Source organism: Capra hircus, chromosome 22, assembly GCF_001704415.2.
Source record: "Capra hircus breed San Clemente chromosome 22, ASM170441v1, whole genome shotgun sequence".
Taxonomy (NCBI): Eukaryota; Metazoa; Chordata; class Mammalia; order Artiodactyla; family Bovidae; genus Capra; species Capra hircus.
Window position 1 is genome coordinate 16,676,846 of NC_030829.1, and position 27,367 is coordinate 16,704,212.

General features: G+C 44.6%; 2 protein-coding genes and 1 long non-coding RNA gene across 6 annotated transcripts; 1 reads left to right on the top strand and 2 right to left on the bottom strand.

Annotated features, from left to right (window-relative positions):
- On the bottom strand, nt 5,213–8,164 carry JAGN1 (jagunal homolog 1). Its single transcript, XM_005695621.3, has 2 exons — nt 7,920–8,164; nt 5,213–6,157 (listed from the first exon to the last, which is right to left on the bottom strand). Exons 1-2 carry the CDS (start codon nt 8,006–8,008, stop codon nt 5,695–5,697), a joined length of 552 nt encoding a protein of 183 aa, XP_005695678.1. The 5' UTR covers nt 8,009–8,164; the 3' UTR covers nt 5,213–5,694.
- Nucleotides 11,883–21,942, top strand: CIDEC (cell death inducing DFFA like effector c). Of its 4 annotated transcripts, XM_005695622.3 has the most exons (7): nt 11,883–11,923; nt 12,659–12,744; nt 14,461–14,538; nt 15,421–15,574; nt 18,161–18,319; nt 18,404–18,588; nt 21,386–21,942. In XM_005695622.3, coding segments are annotated over exons 2-7 (741 nt in total). In that variant the 5' UTR covers nt 11,883–11,923; nt 12,659–12,742; the 3' UTR covers nt 21,549–21,942. The 4 variants fall into 4 exon arrangements, with proteins under 4 accessions (XP_005695679.1, XP_017893935.1, XP_005695680.1 ...); XM_018038446.1 differs by lacking the exon at nt 11,883–11,923 and having other exon boundaries at nt 12,572–12,744; XM_005695623.3 differs by lacking the exons at nt 11,883–11,923; nt 12,659–12,744 and adding an exon at nt 12,769–13,052.
- Nucleotides 19,322–27,340, bottom strand: LOC108633373. The gene is made up of 3 exons (XR_001917038.1): nt 27,269–27,340; nt 25,782–26,110; nt 19,322–19,977 (listed from the first exon to the last, which is right to left on the bottom strand). It is a non-coding gene; the product is annotated as an uncharacterized LOC108633373 (long non-coding RNA).

Consider the following 27,367-nt stretch of genomic DNA (forward strand, 5'->3'; position numbering starts at 1 on the left):
CCCTCCTACTCCTGCAACACCCTGTAGATGGGACCCGCCCCTTAGCAGCTCCTGACTTGGATCTCCCCTGGACACATGCTTCATCCTCTCACTTAGAGGGCCGACAGAGCTGTCAAGCACTTCTGTGCACTGGGTGCTGGAGACAGAGGTGACTGAGCACTATCTAGAGTGGAACAAGAACGCACTGTAGGAGGCACACAAAGCTCACATGTCCCCCAGCGCACCCTGGCCCTACCTGGCTGACTCTTGGGATTATAGAGTAGCTTTCTGATGACCCACTGGCCAGTTCTTCTAGCTCTTCTGCCAAAGGGCCTCCAGCTTCAAGGATCCACTAATCAGTAGTCTGCTCAGGAGGCCCTAGAGCTCAGAGCTGAGTGCTGGAGCAGAGGGAGCAGGCCCCACGCACTGACCTGGTTTCCTGTGGTTTCCGATGCTGACGAGGCTCCGTTCTCTGTGGGGACCCTCCCCGTCGTCCCACAGCTTCCTCCTGCTCATGGAGCATTTGAGCCGCTTCAGCTCTCACCTTGGTGACACACACAATGGAAAAAGTTGGGGGTACACCTACTGGGTGAAGGTACCTTGACACTGTTATTAGCCCTCTGTACTTTTCAGTAGCTTGACCATAGCTATCTTTAGGCCAATTCCATCAACAGTTTCTAAGTCTTCAGGTCCACTGTCTGAAGATCCCATTGTACCCATTATCCTAAAAATACTAACTCTTGAGTTCCTTAGAAAGATCTTTTCTTATTCTTTATGTTTCTCCAGTGCCTAGAAGTAGATGTCATGAAATAGGTGCTTTGTAGTTGGGTAAATGTAAACTGATGTTTCATCTAAGCAGTTTATTTCACATTTCGTATGTGAATCACTTTCAGAGTTGATTCTCTTAACTATCTTACAAGACAGGTGAATTAAGGAGAGAAATAAGAAGCAGAAAGGAGAATGATTTGGTCAAGGTCTCTAAGCCCAAGGAGCTCCAATTCGGCCAGCCTCTCACGGCTCCTTTCTGTTTTCTCCCATCCTTACGGCCTCTCCCTGCACTGCCTCATGCCCCTCTGCTCCTGAGAGCTTCTAAGGGCCTACCTGACTAAGTTCTTTTGGCCTTGGAGCCCACCACTGCAAACAAACTGCTAAGATGTGAAGGGAGAAAAGGGTGGTCTGGCCATACTAAGGCTTCCCTGATAGCTCTGTTGGTAAAGAATCTGCCTGCAATGTAGGAAACCCTGGTTCAATTCCTGGGCTTGGAAGATCCCCTGGAGAAGGCATAGGCTACTCACTCCAGTATTCTTGGGCTTCCCTGGTAGCTCAGATAGATTACGGAGTCTTCCCCCTAATTTTTCACTTAGCCCACAATGGTTTAGATCTATACCGATAACGTGTTTTCTAATGCTGGGGACACCAAGTGAGAAAGTTGGTTTCATTCTCAAACACTTTTCTCTTTTGGCTCCTTTTATCTTCTAGGCTTTCCAGTTGGCTCAGATGGTAAAGAATCTGCTTGCAATGCAGGAGACCCGGGTTTCATCCCTGGGTCAGAAAGATTCCCTGGAGAAGGGAATGGCTACCCACTCCAGTATTCTTGCCTAAAGAATTCCATGCACAGAAGGAGGCTGGCAGGCTACAGTCCATGGGGTCAGAGTCGGACACAATTGAGAGCCTAACACTTTCATCTTCTGATTCTCACAATGAAAACATTTAACATTTGGTTAATTGTTCCCTGACTCTGGCTAAAGTATGGGAGGAGAAGTGGAAAAGAAATGACAGAGACACATATACATACATAAGAAAGAAAGGGAAGAAAAAGAACATGTATAAAAGGCAGAAGAGACAGAAGGAATAGGGGAAGGGAGGGAGAAAACAAAGTTTGTTTTGCTAGTTCATTTATTGTGGAGCCTTTCCCAAAATGGAGCTTAAAGTAAAAAGTACAGTGGGTGAATTCCAGTACACCCTGGGCAAGACCAGCATTTTGCTGAACTCCTACCATCAGATTCTGGGCTATGGGCTTGGCCCACTGGTCTATAACCCCTGAGGTCAGTCTTACCAAACCATCTTACAGACTTGGGAACACCAGGAAGATTAGGTAACTTAACCAAATACAAAACGGAGGAGACTCACCCTCATGTCTTTCTAGCTCTTTCTGTCACAACACACTGCTTAAGGGAGATCTGTGCTTTCTGGGCCCTGTAATCCACAGAAGTACTAGACTGAACGATGTGATGAGTTGGCAGGGTTAACAATGTGGGGGAAGAAATCATAATAGGTGAAAAGAATAAAGGATACGTATGTCTTATGGGAGTGAGTTAACAGTGATCAGATTACTAGGGCAGTAGGGATTGTCTGGCAAGTGTCAACAAGGGAGGAGCAGGAATACTTCTCTGGCTGGAAAAGGAGGTGGCCAACAGGAGTAATGGCAACAGTGGTGTGTGGCAGGCCTGCAGCACTTGGCTACTTTTAGGAAGTAGCCAAGGCCTGTCTCACCTGTGGTTTGTGTCTGAATGAGCTGATCCAGGCTTCATGTTCCAATAACCTTTACTTGGGGACCAAGCCAGGCCCTCAGGAGGTCATGGAGGCCTTGACACGTGCTTAGGTACAGAGTACACTGTGGGGGCCTTGGACAGCCATTTTTCCTGACAAAGCCTTATCCATGCGTGGACTCTGGTCAGACAACTACAGCAGGGTCTCTAGGCTTTTCCTATAATGGCAGATTCCCAAGATCTGTTGAGGCAACTGTGCCTACTATCAGGGCACCCTGGGCAAGAAGGCCCAACAAATTAGACCAACAAAAACCAAGAGTACACAAGTGTCCCTTTCTTACTCCTGCTCTTCCAGAAGGAATCAAACTCCAGAATATGGAGGCAAGAGATTATGCTTAAGAGAAGTGGCTGGAACTCCCACCATGAGAGGGAAGCACCAACACTGCTCATCACTGGAAGGGATTTTGATATTTATTAAGCTAAGCACATACTACAGCTTACACAGAGTTTTCCCAATGACTCAGCAGTGAAGAATCTGCCTGCGATGCAGGAGACACAAGAGACCTAAGTTTGATCCTTGGATCAGGATAAGCCCCTGGAGGGGGACAGGGCAACCTACTCCAGTACTGTTGCCAGAAGGAGCCTGGCAGGCTACAGTCCATGGGGTCACAGAGTCGGACATGACTCAGCGACTAAGCATGAGCATAACTTACATACATTATTGAACCCACACAACCACCATGTGTGGTAGATACTATGATCCCCCATATATTAGATCAAACACTGGGGCTCAATCAAGGCAAAAGGAAGCAAAATGTCTGGCTAGATTTGAGTCAGTGTAGTATCAGAAACTGTTTCTCCACTACAGCACACTGCCTTTCCCACAGACTAGATGCTCACTAAGGGTACTTCCAATGCCTACACCCTCTAGCTCCGTAAGATCAGGGATTAATAACCATCCCTCACATTTATATAGTGTTATAGAGTTCTTTAAGCACTTTTACAAGACTTTATTTGATCTTCAAAACATTCTTGTGAATTAGGCAGGGCTGATCTTGGTATGTGAACCTGCCTTTTGATCCAAATACAGTCCTCTTTCCACTAAATCAAGATCCTTTTCAAAGGGAATCTTGTTTAGTTCAGGGAATACTACAACCATGAGGCAAGGGGGAAAAAGTGATTGGAGAGGCCAGAAAAGTTAGAATCCCAATAACTCCACAAGCAGAAAACTAAATTAACCAAATGGGTTTTTTTTTTGGTTGTTGACACTAATTTTCATGAGTCTTGAGAAGTGCTCCAAGACTGTAAAGTACCATTCTAATATTCAAATAAATTTTAAACTTTTAAAAACTAATAAATTATTTATATCCTGCTTCTTTGAAAATTAGCAATCACTGCCTGTGCACATAACTCCATTAGCCACTCATTTACGTCTGCACCTCTCTGCTCTCCAAATCCTACCCATGCATCAGTCTAGTTCTTTGTTATGACTTTAGTCTACAGTAGGACATATTATTCCACTCAATAAATTCAGAAAGCACACTATACATTAGCTACTAGGGGTGAGAAAAAATGTTAGTAGTTCTGTCAATAGAGAAGATAAAATTAAAGTGACATGTAAATTCAAAGAAGGAACCCTTACTCCTTGAAGTAACCAGAAGGTTCCAGAATTACCATATAAACTAGGTCTCGAAAGAGAAGTAATAAAGAAGTAGAAGAGGAAAACTTTTGTTTTTTGAAAGGAAAATTTTGAAGGAAATTGGGAAAACATGGAACTGATATGGAGATTCATGAGAGGTTCTCCTGACAGACATACAGTGTGTGGTTATCAGGAGATAAACCAGGAGTGATGCACTGGGACCACACTTTGGACATGCTGAAAGGGATTAAGGAATTTTGGCTGTTCAGAAAACAAGAGCACATAGTAAGGGACTTGATGATTCACAGCTGTGCTCTTGGTATACTCATCTGCACACAGGGAGGCAGAAAGAGAAATGGATATGAGGTAAAAGGCAAAGAGTTAAGTTCAGGACACACCGAGTTTGAAAAGATAATCAGGACATCTAAAACTTAGGTACACAGAACTACTGCCAGTACCTAATAGAGACTGAGTACATAGAATGTTTATAGAACAGAATGACTGGAGGGCAGGGATCCACAGTTAGAATCTGGGCGTCATCCAGACATGATAAAGTCAAGCAAGTAAGAGCAAAGGGACACTCGTCCTTCAAGCAATAAACATTTACAACGTGTCAGACTTTAGGGGGTTTAGTTCACAGATCTCTTTCCCACATCCCTTTTACACTTATCTGCTCCACACCATTACATACTGTGTTCACTGGATGTTTCACAAGGATGTTACACTTCATGGAGATTGCAGATTCCCTATATATAGGATACTTTAAAATTCATTTGGAAACCATGAAACAGTATTACACACGTAACTGACACTGTTAATACTGAATGATAAACATGAATATCCAGTCAAAAGACAAGCCCATAACCCAAGCTGCATAAATGAGAATGGACCATTTTATAGGGGGAGGTTGACCTTATGGCGCATGGTAGCTCCTGCCCATCAGTTGCAGGGTTTCAACCATGCTTTAGGTTCCCTATGCCCAGTTCACTTCCCTGTGGCCACTGCCAGGTTTCTCAGGGAGCCTCTACCTACCTCCAAGTGTCCAAGGCCATCAAACAACACACTTTTCACATTCTATCAAATCCCCAACACAAGGCACAGGGGGGACTAGGCAGTTGTAACTTTATTGAGGTTCTTTTTAATTAAAAGGTTTCACAGTAGAGACCAACGCCTACAGGGGGAGCAGCGTCCCAGATGTTTCCTGCTCCACGACCTACTGATTGAAGGAGAATTTGACTGATTTCCCATCTCCTTCAGTTTTGATGGGAAGGGGTGATGGAGGGAAGTGGAGAGAATGACCAAGAAGACGTCAGGATGAAAAACTCAGAAGGACCTCAACTTCAACCAGCCAAAGTTTGTTTCACAGCTGTTGATAACCCAGTTCCACCAACCAGGAATAAATTAGTTCCACCACCAGCTGATGGTAACAGAAGGGGCTCTGCAGAATTCAGGCTTCGTTTGCACTAGTCGCCAACATTGCAGCTGCCAAAATCACCAAAGGAGATTTTAGAGCAACTCCTTTACCCTCTCAGTTCACTGGGTAAGAGGCCCAGGCGTCACCTCACACAGCAGTCCATCAAGCAGGCTTCATTTACGCTTCTTCTCCTGTGTGCTCGTGAACCAAGAGTCTAGGAGCTTCTTGCTGTAGTATAACTGCCAGGCGTGCACTTGGACCGCCAGCACCAACACCAGATACATGACAGAGACGGCAGAAAAACCAAAGAGGAAGCGGTAGGCCTTGCCATGGCGGTAGAGCTGCTGTGCAGCAGGGAACATCTCCATGCTGCCATAAATGAGGGGAGCGATGGAGAAGAGCCCCATGCTGATCATGGAGAGCACCAGGTAGCTAATGTTGTTGCGGGGGAAGGAGAGGAGGCCCAGGAGGGAGGGTACAATGCTTAGCAAATAGGGGTACTCCCACTGATAGGGCATGGCCACCTGATCATGAGACAAGAGCCTCAGGTGTCCCACGCTCATCTTGGCAACCAGCAGCAGCCATAAGACCAGATGCACGTAGATCAGCTTCTTGATTTCATACTTGAGGGTCACACTGTGGGGCAGAGCAGAGGGAGAAGTATCTTTCATTCAGAGTTTTCTGACACCAGCTGTATGTCAAGCAATTGTACTGGACACAGGGATACGGATATAAATACGGTATAGTTCCTGCCTGGAGACTGGGAACAAGGCAGAGGAAGAAAAAGTAATTACAAACGAAGTGGAAAAACTCTTGTAAATCTATGTTGCAAAATATATGGGATCACAGGAAGGAGTAATCAATTCCGACTGAAATGAGTTGACTGAGAAGGCTATCTAGACAAGGGTGATATCTGAGCTAGGTTGAGAGGTAGGTGGAGATAGACATTCTGAGCAGAGGTAATAGCATGCAGGCAAAAAGGCATAAACATTTGTGTTCCAGGAGAGTAAACAGCTGGGTGTGGAAGGCCTCCACTGTGGCAGGGAGGGGAGTATCAGGATATGAAGTTGCAAAGACTCTGACTCAGTCATTTTAAAGACAGAACAGTATCTCAGGGCTGTGTTCACAAAGAAAACTCTGGGAATTTCCTGGCGATCCAGGGGTTAGAAATCTGCGCTTTCGTGCCAAGGACCCAGGGTCAACCCCTGGTCAGGGAACTAAGATCCTGTAATCTGCACTGCGCGGCCATTAAAAAAAGAAAGAGAACTCTGACTGTAGCATAAGAGTAGGGCCTATGGAACGAGGTATTGGCAGCAAAGAAACCAACTCAGGCCGTCCATACTTCTTCAGGTAAAGCAAACCTTTTTCTTCTAAAGTAAGCAAATTTTCTCTTATTCTTTGAATTTTCTTAGGTCCTAGATATATCCCCTTCACATCTCCAGAGGGCAGAGTTTCTGCTCTAGACAGGCATGAAAATGCTAGCGTCGGTTGTGAGGTTCCCTTGAACAAGGGTCTAAGCATAAGAATAAAGTGAGGTTCCAAAGAGCTTGTCATTCTTTAAAACTCTGGGAAGAAAGATGTGGAAAAGATTCTGAGAAACTTCAGTGGATTTAAGGAACGAAAATCTCTAAATTAAAAAATATATATATCATAGAAAGTGCAGAAAGGGGTGTGTGTGTGTGTGTGTGGTGGGAGGGGGATCAGTCACCGGTAGACTTCAAGCTCCATGAAGGCAGGGACCAGATTTGTTGTTTGTCAATAAATTTTTACTGAAGGTATAACATGAATACGAAGACCAGGGCTGCTTTCGCTATTATATCCTCAGTGCCTAACACAATGCATGATGAGTAGAAGGAAGATAAATATTTGTTGAACGAATAAACGAACGCAGAACTATCCCTTACATGATCGGGAGATGGGGAGGGGTGTTCCGTAAAATTCGTTTGAGGCAAAGTCTCGACGTTAGGGTCCACACCCCAAAACGACCCAAAATTTAAAAGCTACCGCGTACTGGGCAGACTTCTGTACTAGATTTTATGTTACATTCTCACGAGATTATTGGCTCACCAATTCTTCCTCAAGACCAAAAAGGCAGCTTAAACTGAGGCTCAATTAGGAGTTAGGTTCCCGAGGTCGGAGAGCCGGGCCAATATAACCACGACCCAGGGCCCGGACTCCCTCGAGGTACAGGGGGATCAAGGGGTGGAACTCACAAGAGTGACGGGGCTTCCCGGGATTGGCGGGGCGGGGCGGGGTGGGGTGGGGTGGGGTGGGGGTCCTGGGCCGTGCCAGGTGGAGGGGATTTGGGAGGTGCCCGAGGGCGGGCTGAGGAGCAAAACCCTGAGACCAGGCCGGCGTTGCGTCTGTGGCCCTGCGGGCTCCTCGCCTCACTTCATACCTCATCTGGTAGTGCATGGCGACGCGCTCCCGATGCTGAAAGTCGCTGCCGTCAGTGCCGGCCGCTCGCGGGCCTGCCCGAGACGCCATCTTCCCCGCCCAGATTCCTGGAGCCCCTCAAGCCGACAAACTGCCGCGACTTCTGCTCGGAACTGCCTGCCGACCCTGTTCGTATTGCTTCAGCTCAGCCAACCCAACAGTCTAGCGCTTCTTTGAAGACAACTTCCGGCCTCTCTGTCTCTGGAGGACCAACTCTGTGGTCACGTCCCTGCGCACGCGTACGCGAGCGTTTCCCGTCTCGGCTCCGCCCTGGGCCTCTCTCCCCATCCTTTGGAGCGCTCAGAAAATTAACTCCTAGCGTTTGGGGGTTTTGCCAAGGGCTGAAGCTGATTCTCCAGTATCTCGAGCACTTTCACTTCCTTAAGCTCGAATTCAAGTTTCAGACGTCTCTGTCTCCACTTCTCAGATGGGGAAACTGATGCATGGAAGGGGTCTGTGACTTTCTCAAGCGCATGCAACTGCCACATTTGTTTCAAAGTATCTCCCCACAGAGTAATCTCTGCAAGAAGAAATGGTAACTTTACAGTAGAGAAACTTGGCAGGCACCCCGTTAACGAAATACTTGCCCACGAGTGAGACAGATTCCTTATGCCTCCTGATACAACTGAGGACCAACATTACTTACGTGTTGATAGTGAAAGTCGCTCAGTCGAGTCCGGCTTTTTGGGGGTAGCCTTTCTCTTCTCCAGAGAATCTTCCCAACCCAGGGATCAAACCCAGGTCTCCCTCATCGCGGGCAGATTCTTTACCAGCTGAGCCACAAGGGAAGCCCAAGAATACTACAGTGTACCCTATCCCTTTTCCAGCGGATCTTCCCAACTCAGGAATCGAACAGGGGTCTCCTGATTGCAGGCGGATTCTTTATCAACTGAGCTATCAGGGAAGCTGATAGCTTATTTGATATTTCTGCCCAAAATACTTGGCCAGAATCTAATCATGAAGAGACGGGCAGATAAGTTCAAATTGAGAGACATTCTACAAAGTAACTGGACTATACTTTTAAAAAATGTCAAGGCCATTAAAGAAATAAGGTAGAGGCAGAAAGCAGAACAGTGGTAGCCAAGGACTTGGGGGAGGCGGGGAGGCGAAGGAATGGGGACTTGCTTCATGGATACAGACATGAGAAAGATGGAAAAAGTTCTGAAGGTGAATGAGGTGATGGTTGCACGACTGTGTAAATAAACTTCATGCCACTTAACTATACACTTAAAAATTGTTAATTTTATGTTATGTACATTTTACCACAAGAAAAAATACATAAAATAAGAATTTCAAAATTACATTTACTGAAAAAACTGAAGCATCTTTTCATATGTTGAGTCGTTGGCATTTCATTTCCCTGAACTGTGTTCATATTCTTTGTCCATTTTTTCTACTGTACTGTTGGTCTTGTTGATTTATATATATAGATAGCAGAGAGAGAGAGTCTCTTATCTTTAATATTAGTTGCCGTATATTTTTCCTATGTATTGTATGTCTTTTGACTTTACTCATGGTGTTACAAGTTTAAGATGCAGAATAGTTTTTTAATATGGTTGAATATATAATCTTTTCTCTTTTTCTTGCTTCTCAATTTTGAGTCATAACTAGAGTCCTCCAAGGTGTTCAAATAATTTTATGCATTTCAGCATTTGAGAACTGTTAGGTAGAAAGGGAAAAGGAGTCCAATATGGCGGTGGCTAAAATAACAAAGAAGGTCCAAGGACCAGAGTGAAGACCTCAGGTAGAACAAACAGCACTCCTGGCTAAGCCCAATTTGCATAGGGCAGGCCCAGGTGGGAGAAAAAACATATAAAAGGAGAAGCCAAAGCGCTTCCCCCTACCCCCCAGGGCGTGCGCTCTTTCTCTCTCTCTCCCGCCCCCACGTGCTCCTCCACTCTCTTCTCTTCAAGTCTTTGGGTTGGCATACCCTCACACTTCGAGGATGGATTCTCCTGCTATCTTCTAACTAAAATAGAGCTGTAACACTGACTTGCTTAAGAGCTATAACATGGTTTGTCCAAGACCCGAGAGCTGTGACGCACCGAGGGCTTTAATGTCCGTCGCTCCAAATCTTTGTTGTGACGAGACAAAGAACCGAGGAACACTCGCGTGACAGAACCATGCTCAGAAATCTGCCTCTACAACTAGAGGTGAGCTCTAAAGAGACAGATATGAACTGAGTCAACCCATGTATTTGGCAAAGGGTAAACTCAAGAAATACTTGCTGAGTACATAAATGATCCAAAATCATCCTCTTCTAAGCACCATGAAGACTCCTCAGGGTCACTCAGCAATTCTTCACCACCCTCACCCCACCCCTCTGGCTTTAGCTTGTGCTTATCTTTGTCTTTTCTGTGTGTGATTTCCACGTCGTCAGACTGCCTCTGAGTCATCCATTGGCTTATCATGAGACACTAAGCACATGCTGGATGTTCAATAAATATTTGAGGCATGAATGTTCTAGGGAGGGGCCCTAACGGTTTCCCCAGAACTTCTTCCCTGAAGTGTCAGTACTTTTCTTCTGCTCTTAGTCTGCCTTAAAGTTTAGTGATTTGTGTTCCTGTCCTCTCACCCTGCCCATTCCCTTCTCAAATCCTTTGCACTGATGTTTCCTTTGCTTGAATGCTCCCACCCCACCCCAGCACTTCAAAAGACTGGCTTCCAGTCGCAGGAACACAATAGACTGAGTGTTTGTGACCCCCTGCTCCACACCCATTTGTATCTTGAAACCTAATCCCCAATATGATGGTATTTGGAGGTGGGATTTGGGGGAGGTGGGATTGTCCTTTAGTTGCTAAATGGTATCCAACTCTTTTGTGACCACATGGACTGTAGCCCACCAGGATCTCTGGAATCTGGCAGGCAGAGTCTTTACCACTAGCCAACAGGGAAGCCGCAGGAGGTGGGATTAGTGTCCTTATGAAAGAGATTCCCTTGCTCCTTCTACCAGGTGAGGACACGGAGAGAAGACAGTGTCTGGGAACCAGGAAGAGGGTCCTCACCAGACACTGAACTACCAACACCTTGATCTTGGACTTGTCAGCCTCCAGAACTACAAGAAGTTAACTTCTGGTGTTTATAAGTCACCAATTAATGGTTTTCTGACTAGCAGCCCAAACAGACCAAGACACTTCAGATCTTCAAAAGAGTGACTTCTCACCAGTCATCATTTAGCTGAAAGCCCACCTCTGCAGTCTTTCCTGAGCCCATAGGCCAATCTAGCTCTCCATCCAGTTGCTGTCACATCACTTTGTGTTGTTTTCTTCCGAGAACATCATTCTCTGAAACCATCTTGATTATCTGCATATTTGTTCATGGTCTGAGTGCCCCCTTCCTCCAGGAATGTCAGCTCCTTTAAGAATGTGACAAGGTTGTCTTGTTTCCTGCTGTATTCTCAGCCCCAAGGAGGGGCAGTATACAGTAAATGCCTAGTAAGTATTTGGTGAATGAATGAATAATGGTTGTCTGCAAGCTTCTCTAGGGAAGGATTTAGATGTTAAGTAATAAAATGATGATGATGATAGCTATTTTTTAAGCCTGAAGGGTGCATTAAGCTTTGTATCAAATACTTTTCATGATTATTCTTCATGACAACCCAATGGGGTAGGAGGTATTTTTAATCCCTATTGGTCAGATCCAACTGATGCTTAGATGAGTTATATCACACAGCTAGTGCTGGCTGCTGGTTTTCAAAATGGGGTCCCTAAGTAGCCACAGCTTCAGCATCACCTTGGAACCTTGGAACATCACTGTGTAATCAGAAATACACGTTCTTAGGCCCCACCCCAGACATACTGAGTCAGAAACTCTGCGATGAAGCCCAGCAATCTGATTTTTTACAAACCTTCCATGTGATTCTGACTCACTAGTGTGAAAAATCTATCGTTAAAAGAAAGATGAGGTTGAACCTCTTTTTTAAAAACTGCTTTATTGAGAGAGAATTCATATACCACACAAACTTAGGTGAGTACAGTCTATTGGTTTTTATTATATTTTCAGGGCTGTGTAACCTCCAAATAGATTTGGTGCAATCACCAAAATAGACTTGGATTAGATTAATAAATTAAAACATTTTTTGTCTCCCTTAAGAGTCTCCCCACTAACAGTCCCCATTCCCTTTGCATTCCCCAGCCACAGCTCTAAACAACCACTGATTAATTTTTTGTCTTTATGATTTTGCTATTCTGGACATTTCATACAAATGAGATGATACAAACAAATATTAATATGTGATCTTTTGTGATTGGCTTCTTCCACTTTGCACAACATGTTCAATGTTCATCAATGTACTGTAGCAGCATATATCCTTTTGACTGACAAATAATATTCCATTTATGGAAACACCAAATTTCTTTGAAGACTTTTTAATGCAAACATTTGGGTTGTTTCTACATTTTGCCTGTTATGAATAACACTATGAACATTCATGTATAAGTTTTTGTGTGGATACAGATTTTCATTTCCCTTGGAACTTCAAATATAACTCCAAATATTATGTATACATAGAACTGCTGGGTCACGGATCTTATTCTTAAGCACTACACATTTCAGCTGGTGTTAATTATTATTATTAAATCCTCTGCTATTATTAAATAATTATGTTATCCGTAACACCAATATTTGTTTATATCTATTAAGTATCTCTGTTGCAAAGCCCTTCACTTGTATTAATACAAATCCTTACCTTAACCCTTTAAGATAGGAATCATCATCCCTGTTGAACGGGTGAGAGAGACTGGGGCTCCGGGAGGTTAAGGCAACTTGTCTACACTCAAACAGCTAATGTGAGTAGAGCGGGGATCACAATTCACATTGGCCTGTTTCCTGTGCCCTCTGTGCCCAATGCCATGTTCTGGGCCATACCCTGCCCCAAAGCTTTCAAAACACGCCTACACCCTTCCTTTTTGGCTTTTTCTGGAAGTGAGGCTGGCCTGCCATCCCAAGGGTAAGAGCTGCACGCTCAGTGCCCATGCTCTCTTCCAGCTGGGGCTGAAGGCCAGGGGAGGGGCTGCCCTGGGAGCTGGAAATAAAGTAGAGGGAGGGTTGGGCTGAGCAGGACAGGATTGGAAGGTTAGGAGGCTGTGAGCTGGAGGTAAGAAGTTTTATATTCTGGGTTTTTTCATTTGGATTTGGTTTTGGCTCCTAGAGAACAGGTGAGGTGGGGCTTGGCAGCTTTGTCATTGGGGGTGAGGAGTGAGGCTGGAGCAAGCTGAAGGGGAAAGTGCTAAGTCAGGGCAGAGGGCTTTCACAGTCAGGCTGGCCTGGAGAGACCCCCATATTGTCAAAAGGAGACTAGGGAGGGGCCTGTGCACCATATACTCCTCGAGCCCCTTGCTCTGCACCAGGCCCGGTCTGCGCTGGGGTGGGAACAGGAGAACATTTCAGGGTGAGGCACCCAGGGAGAGGTTAGAGGGACGGGCAGAAGCGGACACTAAGGCCCACCTGGCTGGGGAGAAGGAAGTAGCAGGATGGAGGGGAAATTCTGTGAGTGATCACAGAATGCAGTGAAACTCAGGCTTCAAGGCTGCAAAGCTTTAGCCCTGGGCTGGAGGGAGGCAATGCTGGTGGAGGAACTGGCTTCAGGAAGGCCTGGATGGGCCAGCCTCAGGAGAGAAGGGCTGGCAGGTCATCCCAGGGCTGGTGGCTAGCACTGTGCTGCCCAGGATGGCCGCCAGCAGCCCGCAGCCCTGGTGGTTGTGTACATCTAAACCAGTAAACATTCAATAAAATTAAAAATCCAGCTTCTCAGTCATACTAGCCACACTTCAAGTGCTCAATAGCCATGTTAGGGTAGCAGCTCCAGTATTAGAACGGATATAGAACCCACCATGGTAGAAAGTCCCTTTGGCCAGTGGGAAGCCTCAGGAGGGGTTTGGATTGTTCAAGGACCCATTGGAAAGAGCAGCCTTAGTCTATGGGGTGCCTGGCCTGGGAGGTCTCTGGACGACAGGTGAGGGAAAGTCTCCAGCACTGTGAGGTGGTGTGACTAGCCTCCTGCCAGCATAAAGTGGACTCTGTCCCCAAGGGTGGAAACTAACTGAGCAGGGCCTCTTCACTTCGACTTGGGATCCCTGATCAGTGTGACTGGAACCAGGGGTCAGAGAAACATGGAGTGAGTGGTGCCGGGGAGTGAGGCGTGGCTGCTGAGGGGGGCTGAGCCTGGGCACTGAGAGGGTCTCCAACTTGGTCACGGTGGTCTACTGGGGTTGAACAGAAGAAGGGCTGGGGGAGATGTGTATGAGCTGAGAGGGGAAACCAGAGTGGAGGCCTGATGGATGGAGGTGGGGTTGCACGGTTTCAAAAAACAAGAGGGGACTTCTCTGGCATCCATTGTTTAAGACTCCCAACTTCCACTGCAGAGGGGGTGGGGTTCGATCCCTAAACAGGAAGCTAAGATCCCACATGCCCAGTGGGGTGGCCAAAATAACATTAAAAAAGAAAAAGACAAGAGAGAGAAGCCGCTCATCCCTCACAATGGGCTATCTCTGCTTGCTTTCCAGGCCCAAAACTATCCAGTTGACGAGGATGGAATACGCCAAGAAGTCCCTCAGCCTTCTCTATCCTAAGTCCCTCTCCAGGTAAGGAAAGCCAGCTGGGGAAGGGAAGGGGACCTAATGTGCTCTGTAGGGCAGAACTTCTGCAACCTCGATGGCCATGTAAGTCACCTCGGCATCTTGTTCAAATGTGGATGCTGATTCAGGAGGTCTGGAGTGGGATCCTTCCACAATTCCCCAGGAGATATTAAGGCTGCTGCCTCTTCCCAATCCCCATATCACACCCTAAGTAGAAACAGGGAGATACTGCTTGAGATTTTGATTCTTGATCTCACTTAAAATTCACCACAACTTTGAGAAGTGGGGATTATTTTGCCAGATTAATAGTCACGGAAACTGAGGCACAGGGTGGGCACTCTGTTGGAGCAAATGTTTAGTGAAGCCAAGATTTGAACTTGGGTTTGCCTGACTCCAAAACCTAGGTTCCCTGCAGGCCTTTGGTTCTCCATTGTGTATCTGAGTTCAAACTCTCTTATACTGATCTCAGCTTTGCCATTTCATCTCTCATTACAGATGATAAGGAGGCAAAGAGAGGAAAGTGGTAATTGGGCAGAGGTTGGGCCATCTTCTGTCACTGGCTACTTGTCACAGTCTGAGACCTGGCAGCATCAATGTCACTTGGGAACTCATTACATATGTAACATCTCAGACTTCACCCAGACCTACTGAATCAGAAGAGCCTGCATTTTAACAAGATCCCCAGGGGACATATATGTCCACTAAAGTTTAAGATGCACTGATCCAGCAGGCTTTTAAGGAAGACTATCCAGAGTAGACTAGGTGGATAGTAGGGGAAGAGGAGCATGCTGAGCTGAGCCTAGAGAACTGGGGAGTGAGTTACCCTGTGGTGGGGTGAGAGCTGGAAGGCAGCAGACAGCTCATGCTGATGCTCCATATGGCTCCCAGGTACATGGCAGTGAGCACTTCGGTGGTGACCCAGCAGCAGCTGTCAGAGCCCAGTGCAGAGGCCCCCAGGGCCCGGCCCTGTAGAGTAACCACTGCTGACCGGAGTGTGAGGAAGGGCATCATGGCGCACAGTCTTGAGGACCTCCATGTCAAGGTAGGGACGGGCCTGCCTTCTCACAGCTCACCATGGGGACCTTGGTTGACAGCTGGCCCTGACAGCTGCCTCTGGCCTTGGTGTCATGAGGTAGAACTTCAGTAGGGATGGAGTTCATAAGAAAAATATGCCCTGAACAATACCTCTGGCCTATTGTTAGTATCAGATGGTAATGTACTGCCACCCTCCTGTCACCAGACAGACAAGACTCCAGACGGGCACCACCAGCCTATTGAACTTGCCATCAGAAAGGAAATCTTGGACTTCCCTGGTGGTCCAGTGGTTAAGACTGTGCTTCCAATGCAGGGGGCCTGGGTTCAATCTCTGGAAGGGGAAGATCCCACATGCCCCTTGGTGTGGAGAAAAAAAAAACTTTTGTAAATTGAAAAAAAAATTAAAACTATTGATCAGTAAGGTTCCAGAGAGGAAACCACGGACACATAATACTTGTGGGTGGGAGTAACAGTGGGCACGAATGACATCCTTCCCCATTTCCACGCTCCCCCTCCACGTGGTTGGGAGTAACTTGCCCTAGTCGTTCCTTCTCTTTTTTTAAATTTTTTATTTATTCACCTTTGGCTGTGCTGGGTTTTCATTGCTGCGCAGGCGTTTCTCTAATTGAGGCAAGCAGGAGGTACTCACCAGCTGTGACGTGCAGGCTTCTTGTTGTGACGGCTTCTCTCGCTGCAGAGCACGGGCTCTAGGGTGCTTGGGTTTCAGTAGCTGCGGCACACGGACTCAGCAGTTGCAGCTTCCAGGCTCAAGAGCCGAGGCTGATAGCTGTGGTGCATGGGCTTAGCTGCTCCACAGCATGTGGGATCTTCCCGGACCAGGGATCAAACTTATGCCTCCTGCACTGGCAGGCGGATTCTTTACCACTGAGGCACCAGGGAAGCCCCTAATAGCTCCTTCTTATAAAGACACCTTTCCTTCTTAAAGCCACATTAGGATTAGGGCCCACTCTAATGCCTCACTTTAATGTAACTACATCTGTAAAGACTCTATCTCCAATGATAGTCACATTCTGAGGTACTGGGATTAGGACTTCAATATATGAAATTCACAGGGATACCATTTGGCCCATAATACATACAAATCAAGTGAATATAACTGAAGGTCCAGAAGTAAATCCATGTATCTGTGGTCAATTGATTTTCGACAGAATGCCAAGGTTATTCAATGGAGAAAGGGTAGTCTTTTCAACAAATGACCAAGTCAATGGGCTATGCAAATGCCAAAGAATCTAGTTGGATCCCTCCCTCATATTATGTATAAAATTAATTCAAAGTGGATCAAATACCTAAATGCAGAGCTAAAACTATAAAATCCTTAGAAGAAAACATAGGAATAAGAGTACATAACCTTGGTTTCTTAGATATGGCACCAAACCTCGAAGTAACCAAAGGGAAAAAGTTGGACTTTATCAATATTAAGAACTTTTGTGCATCAAAGGACACTAACAAAAAAATGAGAAGATAATCCACAGAACGGGTGAAAATATTTGTAAAACACATATCTGATAAGGGTCTAGTATCAAGAATATATAAAGAACTCTTAAAGGAGGATCTACTTGAAAATGGCCAAAAAATCAGAATAGATGTTTTTCCAAAGAAGATGTACAAATGGCTAATAACACATGAAAAGATGCTCAACATCCTTAGTCATTAGGAAAATGCAAATAAAAAACACTACATAACATTAGAATGGCTAAAATGAAGACAGACAATAAAAAGTGTTGATAGGGATGTGGAGAAGTTGCTAGTGGGAATATTAGATCATGCAACTGCTTTGAAGAACAGGTTGGTAGTTCTCTAAGAAGAGTAAACATAAGAGTTATTACATGACCCAGAAATTCCAACCCTAGATATATATCCAGGAAAATTGAGAAGATATGTCACACAAAAATGTGTACATGAAGGTGCAAAGCACCATTATTTATGATACTCAAAAAGTAGAAACAACCTCTATGTTCATCAATTGAAGAATGGACTAAAAATGTAGCATATTTATTTAGTAGAATATTATTCAGCCATAAAAAAGTAAATAATCATGCTGAAACACAGATTAACTTTGAAAACTTGCTAAGTGAAGGAAGCCATTTATATGAAATGTCCAGAACAGACAGATCCATAGAGACAGAAAGAAGAGGAGAGGTTGCCAAGGGTGAGGAAATGAGGAGTAACAGTTAATGGGTACTAGGTTTCTCTTTGAGTAAAAATGGGATTGAAAATATTTTGAAATTAGATGGTGGTGATAGCTGCAGAATTTTATGAATATAGTAAAAACCACTGGATTGTGTACTTTTCCAACAGTGAGTTTTCATGTGAATTAAAACTTATCTCAATTAAAAATTACATATGTGACTCCCATTATATTTTTATTGGACAGCACTATTCTAGAATATTACCCATGAAGTCAGATAAGGAATACCACAACATAGGTTCTTTGGATGGTGACCCCACATCAAGAGCCCTGGGTTTCAGTCCCATCCCATAAAACCCGGCCCACTCATTCTGTCCCTGACAGCTGGTTTGGGTCTCTGTGGCTACATATGACGGCAAGAGCATCACTTACCTTATTCTCCAGGTCCGGGATACCCTGATGCTGGCGTACAAGCCTTTCTTCCTGGTGCTGGAGGAAGATGGCACAACTGTAGAGACAGAAGGGTATTTCCAATCCCTGGCAGATGACACCGTATTCATGGTCCTCCACAAGGGGCAGAAATGGCAGCCCCCATCAGAACAGGTGATATCCCACCTGGGTGGGAGAATATCGGGAGCTTAGGAGAAATCCTGGAGGGATGCTAACCACATACTTGTCTTGATGCAGAGCACTCAGTACCAGCTCACCCTCTCCCGCAAGCCTGCCAAGATCGATGTGGCCCGAGTAACCTTCGACCTATACAAGGTGAATCCACAGGACTTCATTGGCTGCCTGAACGTGAAGGCAACTCTCTATGGCACATACTCCCTCTCCTATGATCTGCACTGCTCCGGGGCCAAGCGCATCATGAAGTGAGTGAACTGGGATTAGCTGGGGCTGGGGTGGGTACACAGCAATGGGAGTGGCCCTGTCTTCTCCCATGCACCCTCAGCCTTCTGGGAGCCTGGGACTGGTGTTGATGCTGACCAACCATGACAGTTAGCATTTGTCTAGGACTTCATGGCTGCGCTCGTGTTTTAGTTTATAGTAGTGTATACCAAAGGGATTCATACACTCCTGCTGGTGGAATCTGGATACATTTAGCTTTCCTCATCAGCTTCCACTATAACAACTATTTTTCAGCTAAAGTAGTAACTTTTCCTAAGAAATCTTCTAATCAACTTTTAAAAAGTGAACGTGTCAAAAATTTTATTGAACCCAGTTAAGGAGAGAACCAGCAAGAAGTTACAATCAGTTCAAAATCCTACCCATGTATAGATTCATCAAGAATGCTGAGCTAAATTTATAAATACAAACTTTGATTTTTCCATGGGTGTGGAAGGGATGAAATAAGTGTCCTTCCATAGATCAGAATTAATCTGCAGTTTATAGGTAATAGTCACTTATATGTCTGCTACTGCTGCTGCTAAGTCACTTCAGTCATGTCTGACTCTGTGCAACCCCCTAGATGGCAGCCCACCAGGCTCCCACGTCCCTGGGATTCTCCAGGCAAGAACACTGGAGTGGGTTGCCATTTCCTTCTCCAATGCATGAAAGTGAAAAGTGAAAGGAAGTCGCTCAGCCGTTTCCAACTCTTTGCGACCCCATGGACTGCAGCCTACCAGGCTCCTCTGTTATTAAAGTACAGTTATGGTGGTGGTTCCCAAATTCAGTTGCTACAAGTAGTGCTCTAGAGAACTCTTACCCCATTAAGCAAATGTAGCCAACTAGTTCAAAACCACAAAGCTGGCCTCTTGCCAGTTAGTTCTGACAGATGCCACTTCTCCCAGTTGCTTCATTTAGTGTTTACTGAGCACTCTCTATGTGCCTGACCCTATGCTGTGAGCTAGAGACGCAGGGATAAACAAAATGTCAGAGCAAGCTCCAAGGGGGCAAGAATTTTTGTAGCCTCCAGTTCCTTGCCGAATGCTGTATCAGCTGGTACCACAGCAGTAATTCAAATAATGGGAGAAGCAATGAAGATACATATGAATTGTCATTCACAGTGGGCTTCTGAGAAATCCTACTCTGGGTCTCCAGAGTTCTGCCAGAATGTATGAGGCTAGAGCATACCAGACCTTTGTGGCTTCCCGAGTTTCTTCTCTGCATTTCCAGTCTCCACATGAAGGACCTGAGGCTGCGGTCCGCCTGCCACAGACGACACTCAGTGGTGGGCTCAGGCCTGGTTCTGTGGCAAGAAGTTCCATTTTCCTCCTGTCCCGTATCATGTCCGCTCTTGACCTGGGCTTCCTGCCAACAGACTGCAGGTTGCAAAATCTAGAGCAAGAAGTTTCAGTCTTTAAACTCAGTCCATCTAGGGCAAGTGGGACTCTCTGACCTAAACACAGTAGGCGTACTGGTACTGAAAAACAAGAATGATAGCAAGCTGGAATCCCTGGAATGATTTAGGGGTGTCAGCAAGTGTTTTTTCTTTAATGGAGGTAAAATATACATACCATAAAGTTTACCATTTTAACCACTTTTTTTAAGTATAAAATTCAGTGACATTAAGTACATTCATAATATTGTGCAATGGTCATTTGTACATACATTTCCAGAACTTTTCATCATCCCAAACTATAACTCTGTACCCATTAAATACTAACTCTCTATGTCTGCCCCGCCCAGCCATACTTACCTCTGTTCTCCTGTCTCTGTTAATTTTCTTATTCTAGGTAACTCATGTAAGTGGCATCATCCAATACTTGCCCTTTGGTGTCTGGCTTATTTCACTTAGCATCATGTTTTCAAAGTCCATGTTGTAGCATATGTCAGAATTTCATTCCTATCTATGTCTAGATGGCTAGTTTGAAGCCTCAGATCTCTAATCTGAGAAATGGGTATTCTTCTCAGGTACAGCCTTTAAATTTCTGAAGGATTTTCATGTACAGATGTTCATGGTTCGAACTTTCTGTCCCCCTCCACCTCAATCATAAGTTCATTTATTGAGTGAAGGTTAACAGAAGACAGATTTTAATATCAGCCAGGAAGAATTCATTTTCCTTGTGTTTTCTTCTCCTCACTAGGACTAGACACCCATATGACCCTCTTTCAAACAGATTCGGATAAGAATTTGGTTAGTCAAGCATTCAACCACCTAGTCTTGACCCCATGTCTCCCCTGTTCTTCTAAACATCAGGCCCTGTATTAAATGATTTATATTATTTCAGCCTCCTTAACCCTGTTGGGGATCAAAGTGGTGTGACGCAGATGAGGGCGCTGCAGCTCAGAGCTATAGTAGTTTGTCAAGCTTGTCACAGCTAATGAGACTGGATGAGAACTCAAGCCTGTCTGACTGGAGTCCTGCTCTCAGTGGGAGATCTTCACATCCTGCACTCTGAAAACTACCTAGATTGCAAACGTCTTGGTAACACTTCTGTCTAGAACAGAGGTGGTGAATGGGCAGAGTTATGTGACGCAGATCCATCTGGCTGATCCAAAGTTACCAACAGTATTAGAAAGACTAAAGGAGCTTGAATTTTGCAGGAGAATATGCAGACATCTCAGTTAAGGCAGACCCTGTCCCATCTGCTGAGGGAAGGCAACATCTGTTCTATTTGCATATCACTCTACAGTTTATGAAACGGAGCCTGGGGGAGCAGGCATTTAGAAGAGGCAGGAGGGGGTTTTCTTGGTGTTTTGACCCTAATGCCTTTGCATTCCACCCAGGGAAGCTCTCCGCTGGGCCCTCTTCAGCATGCGGGCCACCGGCCATCTGCTGCTTGGCACCTCCTGTTACCTGCAGCAGCTCCTGGATGCCACAGAGCGGGGACAGCCCCCCAAGAGCAAAGCCACATCCCTCATCCCAACCAGTCTGAAGGTGCTGCAGTGAAAGCCCAGCCAAGGACCTGACTGGGGACCCCATGCTCAGCCGGTAGCACCCACAAGCCTGGCAGCTAGTGAGCTTCTTACCTTCCCACATCTCCCTCAGCTCTATGGGACCATGAATGAGGAAGTGGGGGGAAGGGCCTGAAACCTGGGCTGGGCCAGCCAAAAGAGAACGGAGGGCTCTTGGCCTGGCCTGGCTCCTTCCTGTCCCAGGTAGCTTAGCGGACTAAGACTAGTCACCAGCAGGCAATGGCAGGAAGGCTGCCGCTCAGCAAGCTATCTTCACGTGCTACACTTTCATTACACTGCCTGCCTCCCGGCCTCCCATCCCAAATGAACAGTCAACCCACTTGTGTAAGACATTAGAGAGGTCACAATAAACTATATATGCTGATACATTTTCTGTGCTTCTGTTCTTTGCAAGGTGAGAGTAGGGTTCTATCTGGAAAGGTCTAAGGGAAGAGAGAACTCTGTTGTCAAATCATTCTCCATAATGTGGATTAGGAAACAGCACTTTTCCCACTAAAAAACAAAAACAAAGTTGCAGTTAATTCTGAAACTAGTACTAAACTTAAGTAGACTGTATAACCAAGATGGTAAGTGACAGTTTCCAAACAAATCTGCCTACCAGAAGGGCTTTGATTGGGAACAACAGAAGACCTAGAATTGCCAAAGCAATAAAAGAATAAAGCTGGAGGCATAACCCTCCCAGACTTCAGACAATGCTACAAAGCTACAGAAATCAAAACAGCACAGCACTGGCACAAAAACAGACATAGGGATCAACGGAACAGAATAAAAAGCCCAGAAATAAACCTGCACACCTACAGTCAATGAATCTTTAACAAAGGAAGTAAGAATATAAATGGAGAAAAGACAGTGTCTTCAGTAAGTGGTGTTAGGAAAACTAGACAGCTCCATGTAAAAGAACAAAATTCGAGCATGCTCTAATACTATACCCAAAAGTCAACTCAAAATGGATTAAAGACCTAAATATAAGACTAGACATTATAAAACTTCTAGAGGAGAACATAGGCAGAACACTCCTTGACATAAAACACAGCAATATTTTCTTTGGATCCATCTCCTAGTGAAGAGCCTGAGCTACTCCATCTTGTAAAAGAACTCCATTTTGCAAAGGTACCGGGCAAACAGACTTAGACTTTGGATATTGCCTAAACTTGCCCCACTGTGCATGAGCCAATCAGCCCTTAGGTTAAACCTCCTGACTTTAAGTTCAAGAATTTGTGATTTACCTTGGAAGTAATGATCTACCGTGGAAGTAAAAAAAAAAAAATCAGAAATCCACACACAACCCTATAGAAGAGGGTAACCAATCAGTAGTCCTTCAGCCTGAACACCCCCTTTGTTACCCTTTCACCTGAATATTCCCTATATAAGCAGTGTAACCCAAAACTCGGGGCTCCTCTCCTTAACCGCTGCGTCGATAACAGTGGGAGCCCTAGCTCGAGCTTGGTAATAAAAACTCTCTTGCTTTTGCATCGGATACCGGCTCCCTGGTGGTCATTGGGAGATTTCGAGACTTGGGCATAACACTAGAGTAACGAAAATAAAAGCAAAAATAAACAAATGGGACCTAATTAAACTCAAAAGCTTTTGCACAGCAAAAGAAACAATAAACAAAATGAAAAGACAACCTCTGGAATGGGAGAAAGTATTTGCAAACAATGAGGCCAACAAAGGCTTAATCTCCAAAATATACAAACAGTTTATACAGTTCAACATAAAAAAAAATCAAAAACTGAGAAGATCTAAACAAACATTTCTCCAAAGAAGACATACATATGGCAAATAGGCACATGAAAAGATCCTCAACATCGCTAACTATTAGAGAAATGCAAATCAAAACTACAATGAGGTATCACCTCACACCAGTCAGAATAGCCATCATCAAACAGTTTACAAATATAAATGCTGGAGAGAGTATGGAGAAAAACACCTACAATGTTGGTGGGAATGTAAATTGTGCAGCCATTATGGAGAACAGCATGGAGGTTTTCTTACTAAGGGATTCCCAGGGTTCGATTCCTGGGTCAGGAAGATCTGCTGGAGAAGGGATAGGCTCCCCACTCCAGTATTCTTGGGCTTCCCTTGTGGCTCAGCTGGTAAAGAATCTGCCTGCAATGCAGGAGTCCTGGGTTCGATCTCTGGATTGGGAAGATCCCCTGGAGAAGGCAAAGGCTACCCACTCCAGTATTCTGGCTTGGAGAATTCCATAGACTGTATAGTTCATGGGGTCACAAAAAGTTGGACACGACTGAGTAACTTTCACTTCACTTCACTGTAAAAAACTAAAAATAAAGTTACCATATCATCCAGCAATCCCACTTGGGCATACATCTGGAAAAGATAGAAAATTTGAAAAGATACATGTACCCCTATGCTCATAACAGCACTGTTTACAATAGCCAAGGGATGGAAGCAACCTAAGTAACTATCAGTAGATGAATGGATAAAGATGTAGTATACACATAAAATGGAATACTACTCGGCCATAAAAAAGAATGAAATAATGCCATTTGTAGCCACATGGATGGACCTAGAGATTACCATACTAAGCGAAGTAAGTCAGACAGAGAAAAACAAATATTATGATATCATTTATATGTGAAATCTAAAAACATAATATAAATGAACTTATTTACAAAACAGAAACAGATCTATAGGCGTGGAAAACACACTTATGGACTTTCCTGGTGATCCAGTGGTTAAGAATCCGCCTGCCAATGCAGGGGACATGGGCTGGAATCTGGTTCAGGAAGATTCCACAGGCTAGGGGCAACTAAGCCCCTGTGCCACAACTACTGAGCTAGCCCCTCTAGAGACCAAAAGCTGAAACTACTGAGACAGAGTACCCTACAGCCTGTGCCCTGCAACAAGGGAAGCCATCACAGTTAGAATACCTTGCACGGCAACTAGAGAAAGATGGCACACAGCAACAAAGACCCAGTGTCACCAAAAATAAATAAATGAAATTTTAAAAAAGAAAAAGAAAACACATATATGGTTAGGGTAAAGGCGGGAAGGGATAAATGCAAAGTTTGGGATTAACAGATACATATATACAGATATATAAAATAGATAAATGACAAGGTCCTACGACACAGGGAACTATATTTAATATCTTGTAACAACATATAATGGAAAAGAATCTGATATATATATTAGATATGTATTCTTCAAAATATATATAATTGAGTAACTTTGCTGTATAGCAGAATCTAACACAACACTGTAAATCAACTATGTGCTTGTGCTCAATCGTGTCCAAATCTTTGTGATCCTGTGGGCCCCAGAGGGCCCCCAGGCTCCTCTGTCCATGGAATTTTCCAGGTTGTGAATACGGGAGTGGGTGGCCATTTCCTGCTCCAGGAGATCTTTCCCACTCAGGGATAGAACCCATGTCTCCTGCATTGGCAACCAGATTCTTTACCCCTGAGCCACCTGGAAGTCAACTATACTTCAAGTTTTAAAAAAAATTTAGAAAAAGAAGGGCTTTGATTGGGAGGGTAGGATGAAGGCACTCTTCTAATTTCTCAATGTTACATTTTATTACAATCTTTTAAGTGTCTAAGTGGGACAGGACTAGTCAAGCTGCAATGCAACTCTCCATCAAAGCCTTCCCTACCTTGCTAGACAGTTTTCTTTTGTGTTTAGAACACTCAATCTTAGGATTTCAAAATGCACTCTGGGGTAGCCACGAAGTATTAGTTTCTCAGTGTAAGCTCGCATTTTTCAGTATTGGGCAACTCAAACAAGATAAGCATGAAAGACTAGGTTTGTAGGTGAACGTGCTTTAGTCTGTGCCTCTCAGATTCAAATACATGTCATTTCTGACTACCTGGGTTTATTAAATACTAAGACAAAGGCCTATGTTACCAAAGTTAAAGTGTAAGGGTTATTTCTGGCAGCTGACCCATTTCCTGCAGCCGACCCACACCTTGCAGCCGTGTGTAGGAGAAGCTGCCAGAGCTAGCAAAGAACATTTTTATTCTGGGCTTTCCTGCTCTTGCACTTATGGTAGGAGGGCTGGCTCAGTGCTGTCCTGGGTCCATGGGGGTGGGCCTTTGGCATGAGGCACGATGTTTACATCAGCACAGAAACTATTCCCTTCCGACTGTTGCTGAGGCTGTGGCCTCCCAGCTCTTCTTGTGCAGTTAGTCATAAACTGAGTTGGGCTGGGAGTGGCTAAAGTTTGGAATTTGTCCCAACTTACCTTCCTCCTGACAATCTGAGTTTCACATGTGAGTCTTAAATGGCTGATCATTGTTTCTTTGCACTGAGCCCTCTCAGCCTAGAGAAAACCAGGTTTCTTTCTTTCCTTCTGGAAGCTTGGAGATTAACAGTCACATCAGTTTTAGGCAGTGAACAGTAGAAGGCAGACTTTGATGAGGCTGGGGCATGTGGAGGGAGCTCAAGCCTCAAGCAGGCCAGGGGCCAGTCCAAGTCAGAGAATGGCTCTTCCTGGGGCCAAGCGGGGCCAGTGGAGGAGAGGGCTGCTGTCGGCAAAGTAGGTTGTGTCCTGTCCCTCCGTCTTTATACAGGCTGCAAATTATGAATGCACAGGAGATCTTTCAGAAGAGAGGTTCTAAAATACCGTGGGGCCTTTTGACACAGCACACTCATGTCTGAGCCCCAAACATGATAAAATCACTTGCATCCTTGCCAAATTTCTTGCCAGTCCTGTCTGAATTTGTGCAGATTTATTTAAAAATTGACTGTTTAGGAACTTCCTCAGCAGTCCAGTGGTTAAAAGAGTCCACACTTCCACTGCAGTGGGGTGTGTTTGATCCCCGCTCAGGGAACTAAGATCCTTCATGCGGTAGTGCCAAAGGGAAAAAAAAAGAAAACTTCTTGAACTAAAAAAAAATGAAAATACAACACACTAACTTAAAAATTATTTTTAAAAATTGACTACTTAAATCTTTGAATTAAAAAAATTAAGTTTCTTGAGGTATAATTTACATACAATAAAATCTACCCTTTTAAGGTATTTAGTTCAGTAAGTTTTTGGCAGATTCATACAGATATGTAATCATTGTATACCAAAAAGTTCCCTTATGCCCATTTTTAGTAGATTCTCATTCCCTCACCCACTCCAGCCCTTGTCATTGTCAACCACTGACTTTCCCAAAAGGTCATGTAACTAAAATCAGAAATCAGTCTTCTAAAATCTTTTACTTCTACTTATTTTTATTATTTATTTTTTTAAATGAATCATAGTCTTTTATATTTTCGCTTAATTTTTTTGTTGTTATTTTGGCTGCGTAACCTGGCATGAGGGATCTTAGTTGCCTCTTTGTTACTCTGTTTCCAGTTCACAGATGCCAAGACATAGCATAGAGTTAGCATTCAAAAAATGTTGAATGGGTGAATTTATGTCCTTATGCATCTAATCACAGGACAATTTGTTTACAGTTTTGAGATTTATTTCTACCTTTATAAATAATGCTGTAGTGAACCTGTTTCTGCCTTGGGCCTTTTTTTTTTTCCCCCTTTTGGATTATGCACCAGGCTGTATGCTTTGAAGCCGGTTCACTGAACAAACGAGTGCGGATTTTGTTTTTCCCAATTTGCCTTACAAAATTGTGCACAGTGGCGGTTTTTTTTTTTTTTTTAAGTCAAAAGACTCCGAAGAATTGCAATGAGGAGCAGAAAACCTGGCTTTGTCCTAAGACCGGTCCTCTGACCTGCAGTAAATACCTGCTCGGCTCTGTGCTTCGGTTTCTCAAAGTCACAGATCGTGAACTTCTGCATTTCCTTCCCGGTTAAAAGCAAAGCTCCGCTTTCTCACCACTCGGT

Excerpts from the sequence above, each read along its gene's own strand:
- JAGN1 (XM_005695621.3), bottom strand. The coding sequence starts at position 8,008 with ATGGCGTCTCGGGCAGGCCCGCGAGCGGCCGGCACTGACGGCAGCGAC. Across the intron at positions 6,158-7,919 it reads GCCATGCACTACCAGATGAG|TGTGACCCTCAAGTATGAAA; the intron begins GTATGAAGTGAG and ends TCTGCCCCACAG.
- CIDEC (XM_005695622.3), top strand. Across the intron at positions 18,320-18,403 it reads GGCAGCCCCCATCAGAACAG|AGCACTCAGTACCAGCTCAC; the intron begins GTGATATCCCAC and ends GTCTTGATGCAG. Across the intron at positions 18,589-21,385 it reads GGGGCCAAGCGCATCATGAA|GGAAGCTCTCCGCTGGGCCC; the intron begins GTGAGTGAACTG and ends CATTCCACCCAG.